This window comes from Pollicipes pollicipes, unplaced genomic scaffold (genome assembly GCF_011947565.3).
Source record: "Pollicipes pollicipes isolate AB1234 unplaced genomic scaffold, Ppol_2.1 Scaffold_4295;HRSCAF=5057_pilon_pilon_pilon, whole genome shotgun sequence".
In the NCBI taxonomy this organism is placed as follows: Eukaryota; Metazoa; Arthropoda; class Thecostraca; order Pollicipedomorpha; family Pollicipedidae; genus Pollicipes; species Pollicipes pollicipes.
The window spans coordinates 37,459,584-37,484,889 of record NW_023596461.1 but is presented as its reverse complement, the minus strand read 5'-3'; the positions used below and the strand labels follow the sequence as shown (position 1 = coordinate 37,484,889).

General features: G+C 57.4%; 1 protein-coding gene across 4 annotated transcripts in view; it reads right to left on the bottom strand.

Annotated features, from left to right (window-relative positions):
* Positions 1-850: 850 nt before the first annotated feature.
* anne (polyamine-transporting ATPase anne boleyn) overlaps positions 851-25,306 on the bottom strand; it is a 35,099-nt gene continuing 10,643 nt past the window's right edge. For 3 of the 4 annotated variants that reach the window (XM_037219300.1, XM_037219297.1, XM_037219298.1), the window contains exons 4-21: positions 20,544-20,617; positions 16,999-17,069; positions 16,174-16,330; positions 15,718-15,922; positions 14,762-14,836; positions 14,135-14,258; positions 12,850-12,983; positions 10,968-11,138; positions 10,028-10,228; positions 9,241-9,435; positions 8,723-8,863; positions 6,493-6,652; positions 5,895-6,137; positions 5,043-5,393; positions 4,271-4,668; positions 3,408-3,847; positions 2,132-2,290; positions 851-1,929 (exon numbers count right to left, since the gene is read on the bottom strand). In XM_037219300.1, the coding sequence (XP_037075195.1) occupies positions 1,893-1,929; positions 2,132-2,290; positions 3,408-3,847; positions 4,271-4,668; positions 5,043-5,393; positions 5,895-6,137; positions 6,493-6,652; positions 8,723-8,863; positions 9,241-9,435; positions 10,028-10,228; positions 10,968-11,138; positions 12,850-12,983; positions 14,135-14,258; positions 14,762-14,836; positions 15,718-15,922; positions 16,174-16,330; positions 16,999-17,069; positions 20,544-20,617 (3,336 nt within the window). In that variant the 3' untranslated portion in view covers positions 851-1,892. Of the gene's footprint in view, positions 1,930-2,127; positions 2,291-3,407; positions 3,848-4,270; positions 4,669-5,042; positions 5,394-5,894; positions 6,138-6,492; positions 6,653-8,722; positions 8,864-9,240; positions 9,436-10,027; positions 10,229-10,967; positions 11,139-12,849; positions 12,984-14,134; positions 14,259-14,761; positions 14,837-15,717; positions 15,923-16,173; positions 16,331-16,998; positions 17,070-20,543; positions 20,618-25,306 lie in introns of all 4 variants that reach the window. The other variant, XM_037219299.1, reaches the window with a different exon arrangement.

Sequence of the window (25,306 nt, the reverse complement as noted above, 5' to 3'; positions counted from 1 at the left end):
TCGCATACGCCATATTAAGATTTGCCCTGCCCTACTCAAAACTGCTTAAAAAAGCCATGCCATTCTCTGGCAAGCGGCAGTGATGTAGAGGAGTGATAAGCGGAGTGAGGAGTGATGAGAGGAGTGAGGGACGTTAAAAGATGCTCAGCTTGTGGTACATAGCTCATGGAGCTATTCATCTAACACCGAAGCGCGACCTTCGCTGGAACAAAACCGCCTACTGCAAGTGTTGCCTACCGCTTGCAAAATAATGTGCTCAGAAAGAGACAATACGGGAGTGGAATCCAGCACGTCTGATTTTAAGGCGGCCTTTGCCAGTGCGATGCGCGACAGTTAGGACAGGCCGCCCGCCAGACGATGGTTAGGGCAGGCCGCCTCCCCAGACGACAGTCTGGGCATGTCGCCTCCCCAGACGACTGGGAATGCACGTGCCTGTTAGCGGGGGCATTCGCCAACGAGTGGTCCGAGCCGCAGGTTCAAGCCTGGCTACCGGCCTCGCTTTTGCCTTCTCCGCTGCAACCGATGTGAGATATGCCGGCACTAGTGACCTTGGCCACTACGCGCTTTATGGAATAACTTAGTAATCCCCACCATTCTGACCAAAGGCGACAATCCCGCCAGCAATGTCGGAACGCCCTAGAAAGGCGACGCGAGTGGTCAAGCCTCATGCTTGTGTCGTTGCTTACACTCTTCACATTAACGTTGTTGCCCAACTTCCCCGCATAATGCGTGGGTAGGGTTGGGTGGGGAGTGGGGGTCGTGCCCCGCACCCTGCCACCACGTCCATGGGTTCTACACCAGGTACTGCAGTCCTGAAGACCGGAGCCGGTAGCGGACCGAAACTTAGACCTGACGTCCGCCAAGTGCTGTATTCAGATCCTTAGGACGTCGTCTTGGCGCCAGCCACAGCCACACACGCTGACGCCGGACAGCGGCACATCAGGGCAGGTATCAGTCGTCCGGCCGCACCACCCGGGGTTACAGCCCGTACTGCCAGGGGCAGACGACCTGCCCCGGCAGGCTCCCGGCGGCGGAGTGGCCCGCCCCGCCAGGGGTGACGGCCCGCACCGCCCGGGGTGACGGCCCGCACCGCCCGGGGTGACGGCCCGCACCGCCCGGGGTGACGGCTCGCACCGCCCGGGGTGACAGCCCGCACTGCCAGGGGCAGACGACCTGCCCCGGCAGGTTCCCGGCGGCGCAGTGGCCCGCCCCGTCAGGCCCCGCCCGTGCACGCTTGAAGCTGCCACTTCACGCCACTCACGTGTTAATAAGCACCGTCGCATTGATGCGCCGCGCCGCAATAGCTATTACACACGCCCAAAGCCCGGTAAACGTAACAAAACTCGAATAAAGCGGTGAGCGCAGCACAACAGACGCCGGTAGCGTCACCGGCTGATTGATACGGCTGGCAGGGCGACGACCACCGCCGCCGGGGTGGCGCTGCCGGTCGCGAGGGGCAGACAGGGGTTATCGGCGCGATCCAGTCCCTCCTCTATACTAACGCGTTCCGAGCAGCGCCACGCCACAAAGCTGCCGCTAAAAATCGGTAGCAAAACTGACAAGCGCGATCCCAGCGCCACACTGCAGCAAACGCGCGAACTGCTCGTTGAGGGGACGGCCGCGCAACGCAGCACACGCAGAGAACAGTGTAACTGGCATCTGACTAGGCAATCGTGACACCGGGACGGCGGATTACATATCAGATGTCGGTCGGTGACGAGGCGTGACGTCACAGGGTGACGAGTGACGTCACATCGGCGACGCGACGAGTCGGGCGGCCTGGCCAGCCCGGAGTGATGTCGGCGGAGTCGGCGCCAAGGTGACCACTCCACGGTGACCACGGTCATCGAAGCCACGGTGACCCCTCCCGAGGCAACAGCAGCGGGCGGGAGTCAAACAGAGGCCGTGCAGTGCCCTCGGCGCAATATCCTGCGGGGGGGGGGGGGGACCGAGCACATCACGAAAAATGTCATTGGCAGCCAATAGTCCGCAACCGCATGTTCACACTGGGAAGCACCGCGCGCTTCCATCGAACACTGCGCTGCGCCACTACGCCACTCGCGCGAGCAACGTCACGAAAAATGCAGAACGATCGGACCGAGCGGACCGTCACTGTCGGCCTCGTACCTACGTCATGGGGGCACCGTTGCGGGGCGCGTGGTCCTTGAGCAGCTCGCCGGCGGACAGCTGACGGCCACCGTCGGCCAGCGGCGGCCAGGCGGCACCCTCGGCCGCCAGCTGAGCCGTCACAAGTACATGCGCCGGCTGGGACGACTGCAGACGCCGCAATCTGGGCGTCCGGTCAGATGTCAGACAGGGGTGAGACAGGGGCCAAGCAGGGTAAGGGTCAGGTGAGATCAGCGTCAGATGGGGGGGGGGGGGGGGAGAGGAGTCAGACAAGGTGAGAGTCAGGCAGGGTGAGGCGGGGTGAGGGTCAGGCAGGGTGGGCGTCAGGCGGTGAAACAGGGGTCAGACAGGATGAAACAGGGGTCAGGCGGGGTGAGACGGCGGTGAGACAGGTGTGAGGCAGGTGAGACAAGGGTCTGACAGGGTGAGACAGAGGTCAAGTGAGGTGAGACAGGGGTCAGGCGGGGCGAGACAGAAGTCACGTGGGGTGAGACAGGGATTGGACAGGGTAAGACAGGGGTCAGGCAGGGTGAGGCAAGGTCAGGTGGAGTGAGATGGTCAAGTGGAGTGAGACAGGGATCAGGTGCACAGGCGCGGGCCGAGAAACAAGTCAGGTGCATGCACATAGCCCAAATCTTGCTTCGAAGGAGCATGGGGGGGGGGGAGGGAAATGTCGAATGTTCTCCGAAATCCTGTCAGTTTGGACAAAATTCATGCGAAATCGCCCAGCATCTGCTCCCGACCTCTTGGCTCAGGGGAGAGGGAGGGAAAGATCGTGGGCAGGCCCCGATCGGATACGTGCTCGGTCGGATGGAGTGACGAGCTGGACGGAGTCCCGGAAGGCGGTTTGCGGAACCCCTGAGCCGTAGGAGGCGTTCAAAGGGAACGGAACTAGAGTCGTCGCGCGGTCAGATGCTCAGCCATTGCGACAGTCGAACCCGCCAGATGTGAAGCAAGGTCATATGAACGTGAACATTGTCGGGGAGCATGGCTGTCTGATTTGCTGAGCCCCACCCCAGCTGACAGCCGCCGACAAGCGGGGGGCTGTTTTTCCGGACGTGGGGGTCGGTCGGACAGTGCCTTTTGCGTAGCTCAGGCCCTGATCCGCCATCCGCTCTCACCACAGTGATGGCCCCGCGACAAACTACAGGTGGCGGTGGGGGGAGTCAGATATCCCCTTTCCGACATCTTGAGACAGATCACGTAAAAAGAAATGAAATGTTGTTACAGACTCATACAGTTCTGCTCCCTCCTCTCTCCCACTTCGCCTGCCTTCTAACCTGGGTAGCAGCCGCTCCTGGACCAGCGCCTCCACCAGGCCGTGCTCCAGCAGGAGGGCGAGCACCGCGTGTCCAACCGCCACGCCCAGCAGCAGCAGCCGCCACTGCAGGGACGGCGGCGCCCGCAGTTCCAGCCACGAGCTCATCCAGGCCATGGGCGCGGCCACGCACCATGCGCAGAAGGCCACGTTGAGCGCAATGGCCGCCGAGAAGTAGGGGTTGGTGTAGAGCCGGCGCCGGAACGGCGGGCCGCGGCTGAACACCACCGCCAGCAGGATGTACTGGAAGGAGGAGGTGCAGTAGACGGCAAAGTTCTCGTGGCTCCAGAAGTTGTCATCCTCGTCGCTCTTGGTCGGCACGTACGGCACGAACCAGGGCTGCTGCTGCACGTTCCAGTAGACGAGCAGCTGTATCAGCGCCACCAGCGACACCTGCAGCGCCTGGCGGCGGACAGGGGGAACGGTGTCAGCCGCTAGGCACCAGGCGGGCACCCTCTGGCTACATCCAAAACACGGGCCAGCGATCCATACCATCCGCCGCTCTCCTCGCTCTGTCATCAGACAAGTCCAAGCCCTCTCGCCAGCAACGGCACATCCAGGATTCCACCATCGACGGCATGGGGGGTGTCGCGCCAGCGACAGAACGACCGATATTGTACAGCTTCGGTAGCATGGATAGTAACGCAGTAGCTACAGCTAAGAGAACATCTATGCAATGACAGCATGGACAAGAACTCACCAGTGACAGCATTGGCAGCAACCTGCCAGGGATACTGTCCATTCCACTAGGGACGGTATTGACAGTACCTCACCAGTACCAGTGTGGGCAGTACCCCACCAGCGGCAGTATGAGCAGTATCTCACCAGCGACAGTATGGGCGCGACTGACACGAGCCTGGCCGTGGGCAGGCGCTTCGACAGCGGGCCGGGATACGCCTTCGTCATGCCGAACACGCCGGCGAACATGGTAATGATGAAGAAGTCGATGTACAGAAACTGGAAGTCGGTCAGGCTGTTATCCTTCTCATAGAGAATGAGGACCGAGATGAACTGCGTCAGGCTGTAGGCGGCCATGTACTTGAAGATGCCGAAGGAGGTGACAAGCGCCGAGCGGCCCTCGCGGATGATGGTCGGCACGCAGCTAATGTTGGTCTCCTGGGAGGTGAAGGGCGAGGCCACGCTCGCCTCGGCCTCCGACAGAGAGACGCCCGTGTGCGCCGCCTTCAGCGCGCCGCAGTCGTTGGCACCGTCACCGCACATACCTAAAGCGGGGGCGTAACGGTCGTTACGGCGGGAGGGCCACGCTTAAGCTCTTCAGCTCTGGGGACACGCCTCTGACGCCGTCACAGCTGGCCGTGCACTCAACCACGGCCGACCGCACGTGCTTTGCATGGTTTGACGCTTGTCAATAGCCAGATAACGGCATTCAACTCAGCAATTGGGGCATGTCACGCACCACCGAAGTGCAAAAGAGCAGCTATTGGCACATCGACATAAAGGCAGTCCCAATCACTGCCCAGCCCAATGTTTGATGCGACGCTGCTGGTTTCAAGGTCTAGGGCGCGTTGCAGCCGTCAGTGCATCCGGGCTCCATCACGGACCGTGGCTAGCCCTGCCGCCGCCGGTCGCCACCTACCGACGTAGTAACCCAGCTCCTTGATACACTCCACCAGGTGCTGCTTCTGGTCGGGTCGCATGCGCGCGAACACGGCCCCGCGGACGGTCAGACGCGGCAGCAGTTCGCGGAAGTGGCGACAGATGGCGTCGAAGTCGGGCCCGGTCACCGCCAGACGGCAGTCGGCGCCGGCGTCGACGTCGACCGCCGCGTGGCCGGCGGCGGCCGGCGGCGCCGTCTGCTCGAGCCGCCGGTAGGCCAGCCGCGGGCCGCACCCGGAGGTCGGCTCCACCGACACGGAGACGACGGGCGCGCCGGCCGGCAGCAGGCCGCAGTCGTGCGCCACCGACAGCGCCGTCAGCATGTTGTCGCCTGCCGGCACATGGTGTACGTGACGGACACCACTGGTGCGCCAGTTGGCACCAGACGCCACCTGTGGTGTGTCGGCACGCGGAGCGGGCAACACAAACACGACTGATGGAACATGATCAGACCAGTCTCAGGCATTGCCCCAGCGACTTTACCACGATGGCCAGTAGGTACATGCCGCAGATTCTTTCCTTATTCGCGTTATGGCGCCTAAATATATATAAAAAAACATCACAATGTCACCGCTCTTAAAACCTCAATAGTACATGCCATCAGACCTGAACAACCGAACGAACGAAATGACCCAGGAGATTCGTAAGCCATGCAATCCAATACTCGCCTTTCGATCCATGCCAAATTCGGATGTAATGTAAGATTCGTCCCAAGCAATATTCGTGTACCATTCACTCTATAGTGGTCTTTAGCAGAAGCCGACTATAGTTCCTGCCGAAGCGCAGCCGCCCCCGGTCGACGCTGGGCGTTGGCTACGGCTGGCTCCCCCACCTGTCACCATGATGGTCTTGATGTTGGCCTCGGCTAGGTCACGCAGTACCGGTCGTGATTCGGCCTTCAGCCGGTTCTCAAAGACCATGAGGCCGAGGAACGTCAGCTCGCGCTCCACCTCCTCGCGCGCGATGCGCTGCGCGCGCGCGTACGTCAGCCGCGGCAGCGCCCGGTGCGCCAGCGCCAGCACGCGGAAGCCGCGCTGCGTGTGGCCGTCGAGCACCGGGTGAATGTCGGCCGGCACTGCAGGCCAGGGCGGGGCACGCTGTCACGGCTGGGCGGCGGGACGGACAGGGCAGCTGCCGGCCGGCGCTGGCCAGAGGTAACAACGCAGAACATCGGCCAACGACCGACAGCGCGCGGGCGGAAGAGCACACGACAACTACAGCGGTCGTGCCCTGCTGCAGTGGTGAACTCAGTGGTGATGTGGTGACAAAACTCACAGTGGTGAGTTTTGCCTCTTATCTGACAGCCTGCATAAACCACCTCTTGGGTAAAGCTCTGATGTACGGCGTGTGTCGGTTGTGCGGCCTGCCACGCCGTTGCCGCCGGCGGGCGTGACTCGCTCCTCCTGCTCCTCCCTGGAGAGGGTGCTCACCGGTGGCTGGGTCGGACAGGGAGATGATCATCTCCGGCGAGCCCTTGCAGAACAGCTCCATCTGCTTGGCTCCGAGGCGGCGCGTCAGCACGGACATGCGCTGCAGCGACGAGGCGAACACGAACTGGCGCACGAGGCCCACCTCGAACGGCACCGGATCCTGCCCGACACACAGCGCGGGCCCGGCTCCATAACACAAACACGAGTGAGATCGTGGCACAAACCTGCCAGCGGTGAACTGTGCCACTGGGAAGTTCTTTCTCCCGGATTGCAACGCACTACCAGCGCATACAGAACGTTATACTGTTTTATCTGTGAGAATAACATTCCTCACATATGCACTTAACAACTTACAAAAGAACAGGCCAACAAAACAATACGATGAGTGCGCTAGATATCAATAACGCGACGCAATCAGTCAACACACTTCCGCACGACCACAAGACAGCCTTAATACGTGGGTGAGTTCGACTACGCATGCCCATAGAGGGATAACATGGCAAGCACCAAGCACCATGTTCTTGACACGAACGTATCAGGGAATACGAATTAAAACCACAAAACCAATCATAACAACCGGACATTTAAATTTGATTTCAGCCGCAATCTACATATGCATGTATGCATGATGTGCAGAGCACCACGGTGGCAGTGTTTGACGTCATGGCAGAGCGATAGTTCATTAACACGCGCCCGGGTGGCCGGCTAGATACCATTCGCTCAGGTAGGGTGGAGGGGGGGGGGGGAGATCAATTTGACTTCCTGAGATCTCGAAAAATAAGAGAGTTAGAGACACCAAATTCAAATGGTGTATTGGCCTGTACGTAACCTCACTTAGGACAAAGTTCGAGGCTACTAGGTTATGACCTTTGGGTCAAATAAGGTTAAACAAGGTCAAATTCCAGGTTGGTCTCCAAAGTACCCCAAAACCTAAAAAAAACTATTTATAAGCACGAGATCACGTGCTCAGTCGAGGTCAATGACCTTGTCTGACCTTTTGAAGATCATAGTGAACAAAATCATACGGGACTGAGTTTTGCATTTGAATAAGCGACAAAGATTACGTTAGGCGGTATGTTTCTAAAAACAAAATGCTGACCTGGGTCATTTTAGGTCAATGACCTATTCTGACCTCTAAGAAGCCCATGGAAGATGCACAATGCGGTTCCTGCTATCAATGAATTATAAATGAGCACCAGAAACTATCTCATACAGCAAGCGCTAGAGCAATAAAACAGGTTGGTTTTGACCTTGGTCTGACCTTTATACCTGACCGTAGGTCGGCGTTATCTACTCATTCAATATTTGTGTTGCCTAAAAAAGCATCTCAGAGATGTGTGACTTAGTCCAACACTCCGTTGTTACATCGGATTGAACGATTCCCCAGAAACTGACTTCGCTAAAACCGTGACCTAACTGACCTGCCATAGGTCAGCGACCTTACCAGGTGTACTTAAATTTGTGATGCCAGACGATCCGCTATTCAATTTTCTACAGCTATGCAAAATTTGGCGCGGCCACGCCGCGTCGTTCGGAACCATCCTGGAAAACCTCCGAGGGGAGTCAATCTGACCCCCGAGCGCGTGTTAACCCAGGCAGAAAAGACCTCGCGCGGAATTTTCTGATCAGTCAAAGCTCAAGTATGGCTCCCGTACAGTGTGCAGAACCGGAGCCCGAACTGTACTGTGAACAATGAAGCTGCTCCTGACGACGGCGGGCGCTGCTGAAGCGACCGCGCCCATCCCAACGTACTGCAAATAATGACACGAGAGGGTCGCCGTCTCACGCGCCGTGCGGCTCTGGGAGCACCGCGCCTGGTGACCTTACATGTGTCTACACGTCAGCGGCCGCCGGCTACAGATCTCAGCATAGAAGGGATGCGATAATACTTCCGTTTGCTAAAAATGCAAATGTAAAACTGACCCTCACTTGCACCGGGAGCGCTATTGAACGAGCCGCTGCCTGAGCTGGTATGGCAGCAGCGAAACTGAGAGCCCTGGGGCTCAGGCGGTGCCAGCGAGTTGGCAAAGAAGACCAGGTCATGACGCCAGTAAGGCACTGAACGTAAATCCCAAGCCCCTGAATGGCAGCTGCCATACGCGAGTCCCACTGAAAGCATTGGTCACAGATCCATTCTAGATCTAGGTCGGCACGCGCATGTGCCACGAGCGAATGGTAAACACCTAGAGAGCACCGAGATAAAGAATGAGCAAGCCGGAGCGCCACTCACCTGGCCGAGTTCCTGGAGACGCAGGTGGGCCGGCACCAGGTCCGGCCGCCGCGGCCGGACCACCGTCGGCGCCAGCACGTCGTACTTGGTCGACTCGTCCATGTCCGGCTCCTCCAGTTCCCAGCCGGTGGACTCGAACATCTACCCGACAGGCCGCGGCGAGATCTCACCACCGCGCCACCGCACCAGCCGACACGGCCAAACCAGGGGTGCGACCGCTCCAGCCGACACGGCCAAACCAGGGGCGCGACCGCTCCAGCCGACACGGCCAAACCAGGGGCGCGACCGCTCCAGCCGACACGGCCAAACCAGGGGCGCGACCGCTCCAGCCGACACGGCCAAAAATCAAGGCTTCGTCTAGCACAAACACAATAACCACCAAGCCTCCTCTAACACAGGAACACATATAGAACATCCTGCCTGACGTCTCTTGGTCAACTGTCACTCACTGAGACTCGGCTAATCACCAGCCGGCTCCACTAGTGAGCGTTCGGGCGGTTGCCTGACCGCTGACTGACCTTGAGGTCTAGCGGGTCACCAGTGAGCTCGCTGTTGATAAGCATGAGACCGTGACAGGCGGCCATGCCGGTGGTGAAGAGGCCCACCGGCAGGGAGGCCACCTCCTCCAGCGGGCCGACCGCCGGCGGCGCGGCCGGCTCCGACACGCGCACCACGCCCTTCATGTCCAGCCCGTCCTCGGTCAGCGTGCCCGTCTGAAACGACGCGGGCGCGTCGGCCGGCGCGCGCGTGGGCGGTGGGCGACGGTCGGCCCAGCGTTTATCGGCGAAGTGGGGGTGGGGTGACGAGCCGAGCCCAGGCGGTCAGCGCAGCACTCCATCCATTTCAGCACTTTGGCGGGGAGGGGGGGGGGGGCAAACATATTGTGGCTAATGATACACGTTGCGTCTCGGCTCGGTCCAAGTCAGAACTAAAGGAAGACGCGGGACCTGGCTACCAGTGCAACACTCCAGTCGCTCCGGCGCTGGTCGCACCGGGCGGAGCTCACGACCTGGCACGAGGCAGGACTATGCCGTCGGCGAGATACGCGGCGCACCCGGCGCTGCCGGCACCGCCCGTCGTGCGGCAGCAGTGGTGGACGCGCTTCACGCCGCGCGAACTGTCGCGTCGCGGTTGTGACCGCGGCGTTCCACATCGCCGCGCAAACTGCCGTCATGAAGCCTCGTCTATCCCACTAGGACCATCCCAACACCGGTCTCCTGCTCCCGGTCCCCTTCCCTTCGCCGCCGCATACCGTCCAACCACCCCACTCTCAGCCGTCAGCGTCACAACCGGCCGGGCGGTCACCTTGTCGAAGCAGACGTAGTTGATGAGGCCGGCGATATTGATGGAACGGGGGGAGATGCAGAAGACGCGCTGCTTCAAGAGCCGCTCCACGCCCACGATGATGCCGACGGCCATTGCGTAGGGCAGCGCCGGCGGCACCACGATCGTGATCAGGTCCAGCACGTCCAGCGCCACCTCCTGGGGCTCTAAACCCCGCATCACCTGCCACCGAGGCGTCGTCAGCTACCGCGCGTCCAGGAACACGTCACTCATCAGCAGCTTGGGAAGCGTCAGCATCAGCATCAGCAGGGCTTAATGCCTTCTCCAGGTGCACCGATAACGCGGCGAGCACGGCCATGCCTCGCTTTGCAGCAGCCTGCACTTTGCCGGACGTGAAGGAATGCTCTCTTCAATATGTGCCCGAGTGAGTGGGGCCTGTACCTTCCCGTTCAAAGGCCTGAGGCCCGGTTTGGTGAAAGGAAGTTCAAATCTACGCAGTTTTGGGTCACGCCGTCAGCCATGCAACCGCCGGGGCCATGCGCCAACGACTCGAGTCGAGTGCTGAAGTCAACTGGGCCTTTGCTTCCGGCCCACGTGATTACACATAGTTATTTATAAATGGTCTGCGTCATTTTCCCCCATATCTTTGGTGGCTAGCTGTGACAATCATTGATTGGGTGCTGAACGAAATATCACCAATCCGAGCACAGGATTGGGCCAACAACCGCCATGCCAGCCGAGTTGGAACACGCACGCACCGACTATCGCATACCCAGCTATCGATCAGCAGGCCACCGTGCCAACGAACACACGACCCGTCTGAGCGCGAGCACCCTGACTCCGGCCCCACTGAGCCAGCGACCCCACTGCCGCTGCCTTTGTTGTTGTTCATTGGTGTTTTCGGGCGCGTCGACTGCAGTGGTCATTTTGCGCCCACACTGCCGGTGTCGGCGGCCGGTACCTTGGTGTAGGTGGAGTACATGACGCCCACAACGGCCACGGCAGCCAACATGCCGACGAACTTGTACGTGTCCTGCTCCAGCTTGAAGTCTACCGGCGGGGGGTACAGGATGGAGCGCACCAGCTCGCCTTTCGAGGTCATGAAGCCGGTCCGGGTCACCAGGGCGAGAACCTGCGGCGGACATCGGGTCGGGTCAGGTCAGGTCGGGTCAGGCCCCGGAGAAAGCACACGGAAGCGCTGGAACGAATGGGTGCAGGAAACGGAGACTGCACCTGGCTCAGTTGGCGACAGTGAATGGTGATGCATCATGCTGTACTCTCGAGTGCACCACACCGCCGTCTGGTGCCAGGTAGAGCCAAGTATATCTGCACCAGCGCTTTTGCGTGGGCGGGCCATTGTTTCACATATAACTATTATGGTACATCCCTCTCGCTCTCGCTCTCGCTCTCGCTCCTCTCGCTCTCGCTCTCCTCTGCTCTCGCTCTCAGCTCTCGTGCGTCGCGCACTCTCGCTCTCGCTCTCGCTCTTCGCTCTCGCTCATCGCGCTCGCTCTCGCTCTCGCCTCTCGCTCTCCATCGCGCTCCGCTCTCGCTCTCGCTCTCGCTCATCCGCTCGTCAGCTCTCGCTCCTCGCGCTCTCCGCTCTCGCTCCTTCGCTCTCGCTCCTCGTCGCTCGTCGCTCTCGCTCTCGCTCTCGCTCTCGCTCTCGCTCTCGCTCTCGCTCTCGCCTCTTCGCTCTTCGCTCTCAGGCTCTCGCTCTCGCTCTGCGCTCGCGCTCTCGCTCATCGCTCTCGCTCTCGCTCTCGGCTCTCGCTCTCGCTCTCGGCTCTCATCTCGCTCATCGCTCTCTCTCGTCTCTCTCTCTCCTCTCTCCTCTCTCTCTCATCTCTCTCTCTCTGCTCTCTCCTCCTCTCTCTCTCTCTCTCTCCTCCTCTCTCTCTCCATCTCTCTCTCTCTATATAGATATATATATATATATGGATGTACCATCATAAAATGTAATGTAAAATGTAATGTAAAATAAATGTAAAATGTTGTGTCCTTGTGATGTTCCCATTATGAGTGTTTTTTACATGTATGAAGATGAAAATAGCAATCCGTCTTACTTCAATTAGTTATGCTTCATTTATGTTCTCCGTACCAAAAGAGAGAGGGAGAGGAGAGAGAGGAAGAGAGAGGAGGAGAGGAGAGATAGAGAGAGAGAGAGAGAGAGAGAGGGAGAGAGAGAGAGAGCGAGAGAGAGAGGAGAGAGATAGAGAGAGAGAGAGAGAGAGAGAGAGAGAGAGAGAGAGAGAGAGAGAGAGAGAGAGAGAGAGAGAGAGAGAGAGAGAGAGAGAGAGAGAGAGAGAGAAGAGAGAGAGAGAGAGAGAGAGAGAGAGAGAGAGAGAGAGAGAGAGAGAGAGAGAGAGAGAGAGAGAGAGAAGAGAGAGAGAGAGAGAGAGAGAGAGAGAGAGAGAGAGAGAGAGAGAGAGAGAGAGAGAGAGAGAGAGAAGAGAGAGAGAGAGAGAGAGAGAGAGAGAGAGAGAGAGAGAGAGAGAGAGAGAGAGAGAGAGAGAGAGAGATAGAGAGAGAGAGAGAGAGAGAGAGGAGAGAGAGAGAGAGAGAGAGAGAGAGAGAGAGAGAGAGAGAGAGAGAGAGAGAGAGAGAGAGAGAGAGAGAGAGAGAGAGAGAGAGAGAGAGAGAGAGAGAGAGAGAGAGAGAGAGAGAGAGAGAGAGAGAGAGAGAGAGAGAGAGATATATATATATTATATATATATATATATATATATATATATATATATATATATATATATATATATATATATATATATACCTATATATGTACCCGCCTGCAATCACAGGCGGCCACGTGGTGAGCTTGGCCGTGGTGCGGCCACACTGACCCGCTCGTGTTTGTAGTAGCGCGTCTGCAGGACCAGCGTGCCGGCGAACAGCGTGTGTCGCCCGTGCTGCTGCGGGCTGTAGCGCACGTCCGGCCGCGCCGGCAGCGGCACCTTGGTCACTGGTACACTCTCGCCTGCGGGCACCGGCGCCGGCGCCGGCCGTCAGCGGCGACAACACACCAAAAGCCAGGCGGCGTCCCACGCCAACGGGACGGCAGCTGAGTGGGAACACGCCACTCAAGGGACTTCTCCACATTTGTATGGCGTCGCGCAATCAGATAGCCATTTTCAAGATCATGTCCTGAAGTTCACAGTCATGCCCTTTTTCAGACTTAGAATGCTTTTGTCTCTAAGGCAGGCGCCAGCGAATTTGTACAGAAAGCTTCGCGTCACCTCATTTGACGTCACTCATGGATGCATGGCGTCATAGAAACGTCACACCAATTATAATATATCATTATAATTACAATATACAAGCACGCACAAAGCAGAAACTACAACGCCAGGTTACGCAGCCTCGGATGCGACCACACTACCCTACGTTGACCACAGAGAGGCATCTGGGACTCCTGACGGCACATAGCCCCAAGTCACGCGCCGGACCAGCCCCGCGAAACGCATGGGTGAGCCCATCGAGTCATCATGACTGGCCCGTGCCGACACATAACGTCACGACCTCAGGAGCCAATCACGGGCGAGCATTCAACATGCTCTCTTTCGAGCACATTTCCCCTTAAAGCCATTGAATTCTGGCCAACAAAATTGATTTTTTAGCGTTAGATTAAACGATTTCAAGTTTCACACACCAACAAAACTGACTTTTTGGAGTTTGAATGAATGCCAGCGACTCTGGCGGCATAGAAACGTTCCATGATGTAATCAGACGATGATGTATTGAGGAGCGGTTTTATCGCCTAGTGAAAATTATGTTGTCTAGGGCAGTCTTTTGAGCTTGAAAGCATACCAACAGCTCCAAGTGAGCTGTTTCCATGTTATCTGAAGCTTGCCTCGACACCTTTAAGTGTGGAGCATTCCCTTCAGCCCTAACCCACCCCGTGCAGCGGGCGCAGTATCCGTAGAGCCGCCCCGTGCGGCGAAAGGCCTAACCGTGGCCGACGGCGAGGCGGGAGGTGACGGCCGCTCGGATACACGCATCCGTGGACAGCGCGTGTGACTGTGGTCTCGAAGCAAAGGCGGGATGGGGGCTGGCGCACCTCTCGGCTGGCCTCTGTCCGCCTCCGGCCATCCCGGCCATCCCAGCCCCCCCCCCCCCCCGCCCTCTCACCAGTCAGCATGCTTTCGTTGACGATGGCGTTGCCGGCGAGCAGGACAGCGTCGCAGCACATGGTGGTGTTGTGGGACGGCACGACAATCACGTCACCCGGCACCAGCCGGTCGGCCTGCACCGTCTGGCGGTGGACGGGTCCCATAGTCAGCAGGCGGCGGCGACTGGTGGGCGTGTGTCACGCCGCCGACCGGTCCGGCGCCGGGCCACGGTCAGCAGGCGGCGGCGGCCCGCAATCGCCTGCGACGCCGCGCACCAACCACCTATGAACTAGACCGTGTAGATTGCGGACTGCTGTATATTTAGTGGGAGAAGCAGCCAGCGGAGGCGCGATAAAAAACTGCCTCCGCCCGGTGGCCGCAAGGACGCGGACCCGGCGAGCCGCTCGGCAAATGAAGATGGGTCTGCTGTTGCCCTCGCTAACAATGCCACAAGCCGTTGTGCTAAACGCCCAACTGGCAACGAGTTACCCTCAATGAGCCTTAACACGGAACTGCTCCATGTGCCGCGCGATACACCTGCCTCGCACTGATGCCGCCAGGCTACACCCGTCTCGATGACGGATATCGCTCGGACACCAGAGCCCGTTTTGGCCTCTGCTCCCGGCACCTGCCGTGCCAGCCCCACCTGCGTGCTGTTGTCCTCACGCACCACCTCAACCACGTCCGTCTGCTGGATGGTGCGGCGCAGATTCTTCTCATTCTGCGGAGCGCAACAGCGCCGATTAACACCAAATATACACAACGTATGAGACGACGAAAACGTGGAGGAATTTCGTGGGCTAAGAGGCAGCACAGGTGAACGTGAGCAGTCGACTGTGTCCGTGTATAAAATGCAGCGATCACTACATTGCCAAACTAGATGGCACAAACAAGACCTCCATTCGTCTATCAGCGATGCATGCACCACGATGTTGTGCTTTTGCAACGCAAATGTCGAAGGCAACCGGTTCCGGTTGCACCGAGCTAATGCAACGAGCTTGCAGCGTGGCACACGGATTATAATTTCATATATCATAGCCATGGAAAATCCAACCGGAGCATGGCTAAAGTCAGCCACCGTCGAGAAGCAAACAGCATGGCAAGGACAGAAAGGGGTACATATGGATACGACACGCACCACAAATACGCCGAGTGAGGGGCAAAAACAAACATGCCACACGATTCTGCAATGCACGAATAGCACAAAATACCTTGTGAGGTGCGCCCTGTCACAGGTGCCGCGCCCCAGGGGCTCCCGTCAGGGTGTGGGGTGCGCCCTGTGACAGGTGCCGCACCACGGCCCGTCAGGGTGTGGGGTGCGCCCTGTGACAGGTGCCGCACCACGGACCGTCAGGGTGTGGGGTGCGCCCTGTGACAGGTGCCGCACCACGGACCGTCAGGGTGTGGGGTGCGCCCTGTGACAGGTGCCGCACCACGGACCGTCAGGGTGTGGGGTGCGCCCTGTGACAGGTGCCGCACCACGGACCGTCAGGGTGTGGGGTGCGCCCTGTGACAGGTGCCGCACCACGGACCGTCAGGGTGTGGGGTGCGCCCTGTGACAGGTGCCGCACCACGGCCCGTCAGGGCGCGCGGTCGACTCGCCTTGCGTTGCTGGTAAACAGCTGTTGTGACGGACGCCACCGAGGCCACGGCGATGGCCGAAGCGTAGTACACGTACTCGTCCGCGAACCACAGGATGCAGGCGCATATTTGGAACACGTAGAACGGCGTCAGCACCTCCAGAAAGATGACCTTCAGGATGGGCGTCAGCTGAATATTGATGCTGTTACCGCCGTACACGGCGCGCCTGGCGACGGGAGGGGCGGCTGTGATGGCGACGGTGGCCGCCATCTCAAAAAGCAGCGCAGCAGATACTTTGCAGCGGGCAGCAACACAACAGTTTCACTTTACTGTTGGTCGGCGGCACGCGACTGCAACGCGGACAACAGAGAACATACAGTCCAGGGACCACGGCAGCGGACCGCAAAATAGAGGTTCAGCCTGCAGATACGCACCAAAAGAGCAGTTACTCCAGCGGCGGACCCGTCTGACACCGACCTGCCGTCCTGCTCCCCAGCTGAGAGGGGCTGCTGCTCGTGCAGCCGCTCCAGCGGCATGTCCGAGAAGAACAGCTCCAGCCGCTCGAACGCGTCGCTGGGCCCGTTCCAGACGTGGCAGAGCTTCTTGTGTCGGAAATAGCGGATCTCGGTGACCGCTGACGTCACAGGTAACGTCACGTTAGTACGAACAGCCAAGCATCGCACTCATCCAAGTGGTCAAATGCCGACACTCTTACGGCGCTGCCCGGCCGTCCAAGGCTGCAAATACTCACGTCACCATGAGTACATAGATGCGTCGCACATGTCTTGCAGTAAACAGACAACTCAGTGACACCAGCCTGTCAAAGAAAGGTGAAGGTTGCATACCGAATACAAACGTCTGAACGACGTGACGCGAGCGAACCGGCACGCTTGACACGCCCGGATATCAGCAGTGCGCTGCCGCCGCGGCCGGCGCTCGCAGACACGCACGCCGCAGCGTCAATAATGTAACAGAAGGCTGGACAGGGCGGCGACAGGCGGCGGTCGGCCGGCGCGTCTTCGCTCAGTGGACACCAGCAGCGCAGCCCCACGGCGTCGCGAGGCTGTACAATGCAGGCGGTCGAAGCGCCACCCATGACATTTCATTCGCGCGTTGACCGGCGCGCCATGTTGCCAGGGGCGCATCAAATGGAGTATTCGACGAGGCAGACGACTGTGTCACCACTGAAGCTAGAGGGCCCTCCGGGACGAAACCCTCCTAACCCCCTAGAGAGCCTTGAGCACGCTTTGCTGCCCCCCCCCCCCCCCGCCCACCGTCCCACTATCCATCCCACCGGCTCACCCTTAAACTGGCGCGAGACCATGTCAGGCACGTACAGGCGTGGCTTCTCCATGTCGATGGCATCCTCCTCCCTGGAATTCCAGGCACATTTTCAAATGTGGAGGCAGATATCGATGTACTCGGATTGCTGATTATGCGCGAGTTCACGCGCAGCTGTCATCAGCTTCGGCTGAGATCGCATGGAGCGCGGAGATCACGAAGGTCCATAATCCGAGACTCAGAGACAGTCTGCCGACACTAGCAAGAAAGGGATCTATCTCTAGCATCTTGGACACATCCAGCTAGCTGGGTATATCGACCTGATCAGAGCAAGATGTCAGCTTGTAATAGGGGTACCGCGCCGCGCCGCGGTAATACCACGCCTCTCCTCTGTAGGGCGGCATCAGTCTTCTCACGACAGCACGTGGTCAGTGGCGCGCACCTGCGCACCTGGCGCTCGTGGGTTCGCACTTTCTGTCCGTTATCATTCAGTCTAACTCGTTGGATTCGCCGCATGAGACTGCGATGCTGGCGTGCATAGCAGCTACGAGTTGCAATGAGCAAATGATGCGGCGGGATAACTCGTCTCGGAGGAACTCGGAGGAAGTCGCCTCCGCGGTCTGGCAATACGAGTCAAAGCATAATGGTACTGCATTCTGGCAAACATTTCCAACTAGAGTCACACCAGCTCTCAGCATCCAACTGGTGCCAGGTGGTAAGCAGTCAGACTGGCGTAGGCACACAATGCACGGGAAATTATAAAAAAGATAGCTGAAGATAGATATGCATGATCTACCGATCAGATATGCACAGCCGGTAATTAGTAATTATAATATAGGTAACAGTAATAAAGGCAACGGTAATTAAGAAGGGGTCCAGAAGGGTGAAGGTCACTTTCAGGCCCAGACCAGACTTTTCTACATTGAGTCCTACTCCGCACCCTACGATTGGATCGACTTCTGAGATCAGAGCTAACGCTAAGCAAAGCTTGTTGTGCGAGCCCTGATCCCACCAAACACCGTGAAATTCGATGTCGACGGCATAATTTTGTGGCAAAAGTTGAACTTGCCGACGTGCTCGGCATCGTCAGTCCTGCCTTATGACGCCACCTGGAACTTAGTGCGGCCGCTGAAACCGGTCGCAGGCTATCCCAGTCAGGTACAAACAGCGAGCGCCTAAACGGATTCGAACCCGTCCCGCTAGGGGGGACACATCCGAAGACAGACCCTCCAACCAACTGAGATACCAGGAAGGGACTTGTTACAATATACTGTATATACTATATCGTAATTCTGCACGTCCAATACGAATAATTATCACGATGGGATACCAAAATACCACAAATATCTTCTACATAAGACGGTCCCACTCAACCTGAACGCACCGCTACTAAACATAACCAATCGCTAGGATTAATGCCGGAAATGTTTGGAAGCTGCCGCTTTTTTTGCGTCAGCATTAGCAGCGTGCATATGCTGCCAAATTTAAGGCATCTTATTTGACGTGGGCGTCGGATGACGTGGATCATATCTCGACACATATGGGACGCTGTCCAGGCTGCGATATTCCGAAAATTCACAATTTTTTAGAGGATGCACTTCTATCACGTAAACAGTCCAAGAACCGTGCGCTAGACTTCAAATAAAGGAAGGGGGAGGGGGGGGGGGGGGCTGGTCGGCACCCCGATAATTCCCGATATATCTATCGCGTACATCACATACCGTAACATCGTATCCAATTTTAAAACTAGAATGTACGAGTCAATCATTTTCAAACAGTGATAGATACACATTGCGTAACATAACTTACAACAGGCACTATCAACTGCAGATTGCCAATTATTTCGTCGAGCGTGCCTATTCATGTCATTAACGCCAATCAAAGAGGGTCAGGGTAGTTACCATCCTACCCTGAATTATTATGACGGGCATGTTGCACTAATACCGTCAGCTTCGATGACGGGCAGACTTTCCCGATTATCGCACGTTATGAGGATGATGGTATCGCATACTGGATCAAATGTTCGTCATGACAGTCTCTCTCAGAGCTCCTTTGGACCGCCGCTCTGCAGGTGCACGTCGTCTACTTGGGGGATGTCGCTGTACGGCCTACGCAGCATGCTCTACCGGCTGCACATTCACCGTGGGTACATGAAAATAGGCACACTAAATACGCCGGTTTCCAGGGATCAGCATCTCTCTCAACAGTGTTCCACATAGCATAAAAGGATGTCGGGCTCTGATAGGAGATATGAGCAGCATTTTCTTTTTTCGATGCCCTTGTAATGTAATCCTTCCAAGTTTGCGTTAAAGTGGTTTATTAGAAGGTCAGACACCATTGGTATGTTCATTTCGCTGACTTTTTCTGAGCTGTAGTACCTGTCCACCATCTTCTTACAAATGAAATCCAAACCGGCGTTGGTAAAGGCTACCGTCGGCAAGAAATTGACGGATTCTGAGAAGAATTCAAAACTTATCCGAAGCACCGCTTTACACGACTGCAGGCCGCGAAAACTCCAGAAAAATCTGGTGCTTACCATCTTTATTATCATAACCACAAGACATCCGCTTTTGCAAAGTGCAAAGCAGATCAAAAAGGTAGTGAACCCTGGAAGCCTTCACAGGTACACTAGTTACACACGGTGAATGTGCAACCGGTAAAGCATGCTGTGCAGGCCATACAGCGACATCCCCAAGTAGGCGACATGCACCTGCAGAGCGGCGGTCCAAGAAGCTGTGAGAGAGACTGTCGTGACGAACATTTAATGCAGGACAACCCATTACGAAATACCACCATCCTGATAACGTGCGATGATCGGGAAAGTTCGCCCTTCATCAAAGCTGATTATATTAGTACAACATGCCCATCAAAATAATTCAGGGTAGAATGGTAACTACCCTGACCCTCTTTAATGAACATTAATGACATGAAAAGGCACGTTAGACAAAAAAAAATGGGAATCTCTAGCTGGTAGTACCTACACTAATAAGTAATGTAACGCAAAGTGTAACTATTACTGTTTGATGACGATTGACTCGTACATTCTCGTCTTAAGCCTGGACACTATGTTACGGAATGATATATCTGGCGGTGGTAGAAGTCCACTGGAACCTTGTAAAAACCACTTCTCGGAACCAATTCTTACTTGAAAAACACATTCCTTTCTCATCTTAGTTTCTTATGTACGGACTACGGCGTTTGTCGACATCGTCTGCGAGCATGCTTCTGAAGCCCGCTCAGTCATACGAGAAATGGAACACATCCCGAAATACGCACACGCACGCACGCACGCAGTGTGCGTGCGTGCGTGGTGTGGTGTGTGGTGTTGCGTGCGTGCGTGCGTGCGTGCGTGCGTGCGTGCGTGCGTGCGTGCGTGCGTGCGTGCGTGCGTGCGTGCGTGTGTGTGTGTGTGTGTGTGTGTGTGTGTGTGTGTATCTCAAGACAAGGCGAAATGTGCATGCCGAAGAAACCTTTGATCGCTGGCGTTTGCATAGTGATGCAAAACTTAGACAAACCGCCGCAATGCACTCCGCCGGAGAAAAGAAGGTGATGCCTTCACCACCTACCCCACGGCAGGAGAGGTCGACCGCTGGATCTTGACGCGGTGGATGAAACGAGAGGTGTGCTTCTTGTACCGCTCCTGGAAACACACCAGTGTCGCATGTCACCTTGAGGCACAATGAACCAAGCTGAAATGGTGCTTATTAATTGAATCCATTGTTTCATTTCTTATTTCAAAGTTCAGTTGCATCTGATGGAACGGTGCTGGGACCAAATCTTCGTTACCCACAGCTTGTTGCATGGACAGTGGCCCACAAACTATGCGATCAGACCTAAAGGGAGATTTGGTCGTAGTCAGCTGGCTACACAGTATCGAGTCGTTTGCTGTGTCACCCCACGACACGGCCGGCCGTGGCAAACGTCTCCGCTCCACACCGCCACGGAAATTGGACGTCAGCAGGCTCATCTTGGGACGTGGGACGAGACGCGCCAGGTGGCCCCTGTCCCACCGCGGCGGAATACAGGGCGATCTAACACAATACGCATTCAAAAAGGAAACCAGTGTTCATATGCTCCGGCAATTATCTTATTGTTTGGCTGCGGACAAATGTTTGCATTTTTTTTTTCAAAAACGTGATGGCGTCAACAGACAACAGTTTATCGACTGATAGAACTTATCCTTTAAATATCTAAACCTTGATTATGCAATACATTTTACCGTTCTTCGTAAGTCTGCCTGCTACCTGAATGCCAGGCATTTCTATAGCTGTTTCTAGCCCGCATGGGTAATACATGAATTGCTAAAGCTATTCGTACAACGGCCTCCATCCTCGAAGCAGCCGTGCGTGCGAAGCGAAGCCTTCGGCATCGGCTCCCACCCCCACTCCCACCCTCGCGCGCCGGCCGCGGGCCACTCCAGCGGGCGGGCTGTCACGCGTCCATCGGCCGACCGCGCCCCGTCCGCACCGGGGGCCCCCGACCCCCCGCAGCAGGGGTTACCGGCGGAGGCGGCGGCCGATACGCCGCCACCGCCGGCGCACAAGTCCAATAAACACTCAGGGAGGGCCAGGCGCCGCCGTCCGGACTATGGCTGGAGGCGGGCTGGTCGGAGACATCTCACAGACAGAACACGGGTCGAGCAGCGTGCACTGGAGGCGACCTTCCCCACCGCGTCGACCATGATGGGGCCGCGATACCGGCCCTGCCCTACTCCCGCCATCAGATCAGTTCGGAATGGCCGCCTCTGGCAGGCAGCCAGACGTTTTTTTTTGGGGGGGGGGGGGGTGGAGGGTGGCGTGTGTAAACTTACTGGACGCACACACACCGGACCTGGGAGTGGTCCGGCTGCGGCCGAAACAGCGACGTGACGCCGGTCCCAGGGCCGGCATCCGCCCCGCTCACTTCTCCCCGCGTCACAGAGGCGTCAGCCTTTGGCAGCTCTAATGAACATTCCAAAACCCGCACATCCTTCGCAGGCGCCAAGGGACTTTAATCAACGACTTTCACGCGTTGACCGCGATCTGCACACGGAATATACCATGAGTCAACCTTAAATAGTGGAGAGGTCTGCGGTACACCAGCCACAGGCGCTAGTGTAACCCCCCCCCCCCCCCCCCCCCCCCCCAGGCGAACCGTGCCGCAGATCTGCCGGGCGGATGCGGCCATGGCAGGCGCGACTAAGCCCTCCAGTCAACACCACTACAATATTAGTCACACCAATGCTCAGTCGCTGACACGCCGACTGGACAAAGTCGACCAGCTACTGCAGAAGCACCACCTGGACATCCTGCGTGTCGGAGACATGGCTCAAGCCTAAGGTACTCGACAGGGTGCTGATATTGCGGGCTACAGCATACTGCGGCATGAACGCGGTGTCGCCCGGCTGACAGTAGCCCAGCAGACCCAGGCGCACGGAAGTGGGGTCACCATACTCGTCGCGGACTCTCTCTGCGCAGTGAAACTCGACATAGGCAGTACCAAACCTATGGTGAAATCCCTGTGGCTCTCGGTGAGTGGCCCCCGCCACTGCACCGTGGTGATCGGTGCCATCTACCGACCGCCGAGGGACCAACGTCCCGATGCCTGGAGAGCGTTCGAGACCAACTACAGGCCGCCGTCGCCACAGGAAAAAGGCATTCGCACTGGGAGACTTCGGCACCAATCTCCTCAGCCCGGACGACCCGGTGTCCGCGGTTTTCAGACCATCCTGAGAGACACGAGTCTCGCACAGCTGGTCATCAACCCCACCCACCTCCAACCGACATAAACACTACTAGACATGATTGTCACCAGAGTGACCGGTCCCCGGGAATCCGCTGAGGTTTTCCCCGAGCCTGTGGCGGACCACCAACCGGTGCTACTCTGCGCTCCCGTCCCCAGAGAGCACCGACGATCAGTCATCCCCACCGTGCGACTGTGGAGACTCGTCGACTGGGACGCGTCCACCCAGAGTCCGCGGCTCGCCGATTGGGAGCCGCTTTACGCGGCCGGCACCGCCGATGACAAGGCGGCAAAATTTGTGGAAATGTGAAACGTCGCAGTCGACGCTCACCGCCCGACCATCACGGTGACGTCACGCCGGCCCGGCCGTCCATGGCTGCGTGGATGCACCGAAGTCTCCGCAGCTGTGGAGGAGCGCGACTGCGTCTGCGAGACCTGGGAGCGCTGCCGTACCACAAACCTGGGAGCGTGCCGCGTATACCAGCGGTGCCGTAACAGAGTGATGGGACTGACCACTCTCGCGCGACGCTGCTACCTGTGCAGCGGTCTGCTGACAGGGCGGCGAGACTTCTGGAGCCGCCTCGAGAATTTCAGACAGCCGTCAGCGAGAGGGCGTGACACACCCGACTACGACATGGGCACCCGGGCGGACACACTCAATGCCCACTTCGCTGTCGGTCCCCGCATCGCCGTGGAGGCGGTGGCGGTGCGTGGCAGCGCAGGTGCGCCCCGGCTGGACCGAGCCCGTACCGTGTCTGTGCCTTGGCGTTCTCCGTGAATCCAGTCACTCTACCGGAGCTTTCTACAGCCATCAGGAAGATGAGCGCGTCGAGGGTTGTCGGTGTCGATGGTGTACCACTTCATGTAGGGAAAAGGTGTTTCCCTGTAATCGGCGCCCATCTCCTATATCTGATCAATTTTTCTGTCACGTCACGCACCTTTCCGTCCGTCTGGAAGACCGTGCACCATCCCGGTGTTCAAGTTAGACGATCCATCAGACCTGAACAACCTCTGGCCTTTTCTATCCTCTCTGTACCGTCGAAAATGACCGAGAAGGTCGTCTGCTCGCAGCTCACTTCTTACCTTCTTGACAGCCATGTACTGACGCAACCGCAATATGCTTACCGTCTACTACTACTACTCCGTCACTCGACGGAGGACGCCCTGATCGACGCTATCGGGTGGCTGGCAAGGACTGACGACAGCGGCAATGTCACGTCGATGACGACGATTTACTTCAGCAAGGCCTTTGGCAGCGTTGATCACGGCGTCCTCCTGAGGAAGCTGGAATGGTGCGACATGTCCCCGGAATGGTTCAGAGATTACCTGAGCGGTTCGAAGCAGGTGGTTAGTGGTGGCTCGGCTACCATGTCCCACGGGTTGGCCCGGGGATCCCCTATCGTCCCAATCCTGTTCCTGATCTTCATCAACGACCTATCCAGTTTCCCTACCCTACGGCCGCCTACCATATCCTACGCCGATGACACCCAACTCCTTGACTCCGCTACCCCCGATGTCGTCGGCCTGTCTAACCTAAAAGCCAGTGTCGAGGAGTCCGTTCAGACTATTCAAAATCGGTTTCAGTCAAAAAGCCTTAAACTGAAACCCAAAAAGACAGACTTGATGCTGGTCGGCACCAAACTTTCCGCCACAAAGACCGGGAACTTCCACATTACTATTTCTGGCAAAGGCATTCATCAACCATCTCGTGAAGATACTGAGTGTACTCCGCGACCACCAACTCCCTGAGAACCCCACATCTCTCTCCTCTCTCGTTCAGCGCTGTTATGCAATCCTCGTATCCCTGTTCAAAATTCGACGCTACCTTACCCCTGAAGTTTTGAAATTCCTCGTCCAAATTCACGCATTCCCCACATCCCCTACTGACAGTTCATCTGGGGTGAAGCGGCCGAGCATGCCTGGGCACGGCTAGCCAGGATGCAAAGGGCGATGCACTTCGCAGCCAGGCTAGTGGCTGGTGTCCGCCGCAGCGATCACATTTCACCCGTTCTGGAAGCGCTCGGCTGGCGTAGCGTCGCGGATCTTGTGCCCCACCGGAACTGCCAGAACGTGTACAGGGCACTGCACGTCCCCGAATCCCCCGGCGCACTGCATGCTCTAGTCTTGACGCACGCCATGTGTTCTCAACGTCAAACTCGGGTTGTTTCGGGCGGTGTCGGCTCGCTACATCTGTCGTGCGTCCGACTAAGCGCCTCCCAGCGGCATTTTCCGTACTGCGCCGCCGCCGCGTGGAACCGGCTGTCTGCGGCGGTTGTCCGCGCCCCTTCGCGCCGAGAATTCTTGACTGTTTTAAAGCGCTGACTTAATGACTGAAACTGCTTTCACCTACGCGCATATGTGCATCTTTGTGCACTGTCTGTGGGTTCCTTTTCTTGTACGACTAGGCGCAGAACAGCCACCACGTGGCTGCGCCCTGTATAAAATCAGTGTAATTGTAACTGTAGCCGTTGGTGGTAAGCGGTGCTGTAGCTGGGTACTAAGAACAAGATAACAAGATACACGTTACTGAAAACAAGCGTCCCAGTCAGCACCCTGCTCCATGAAAGCAGGCAACTGAGGTATGTTTGGTTTTGCAATGACAGACACC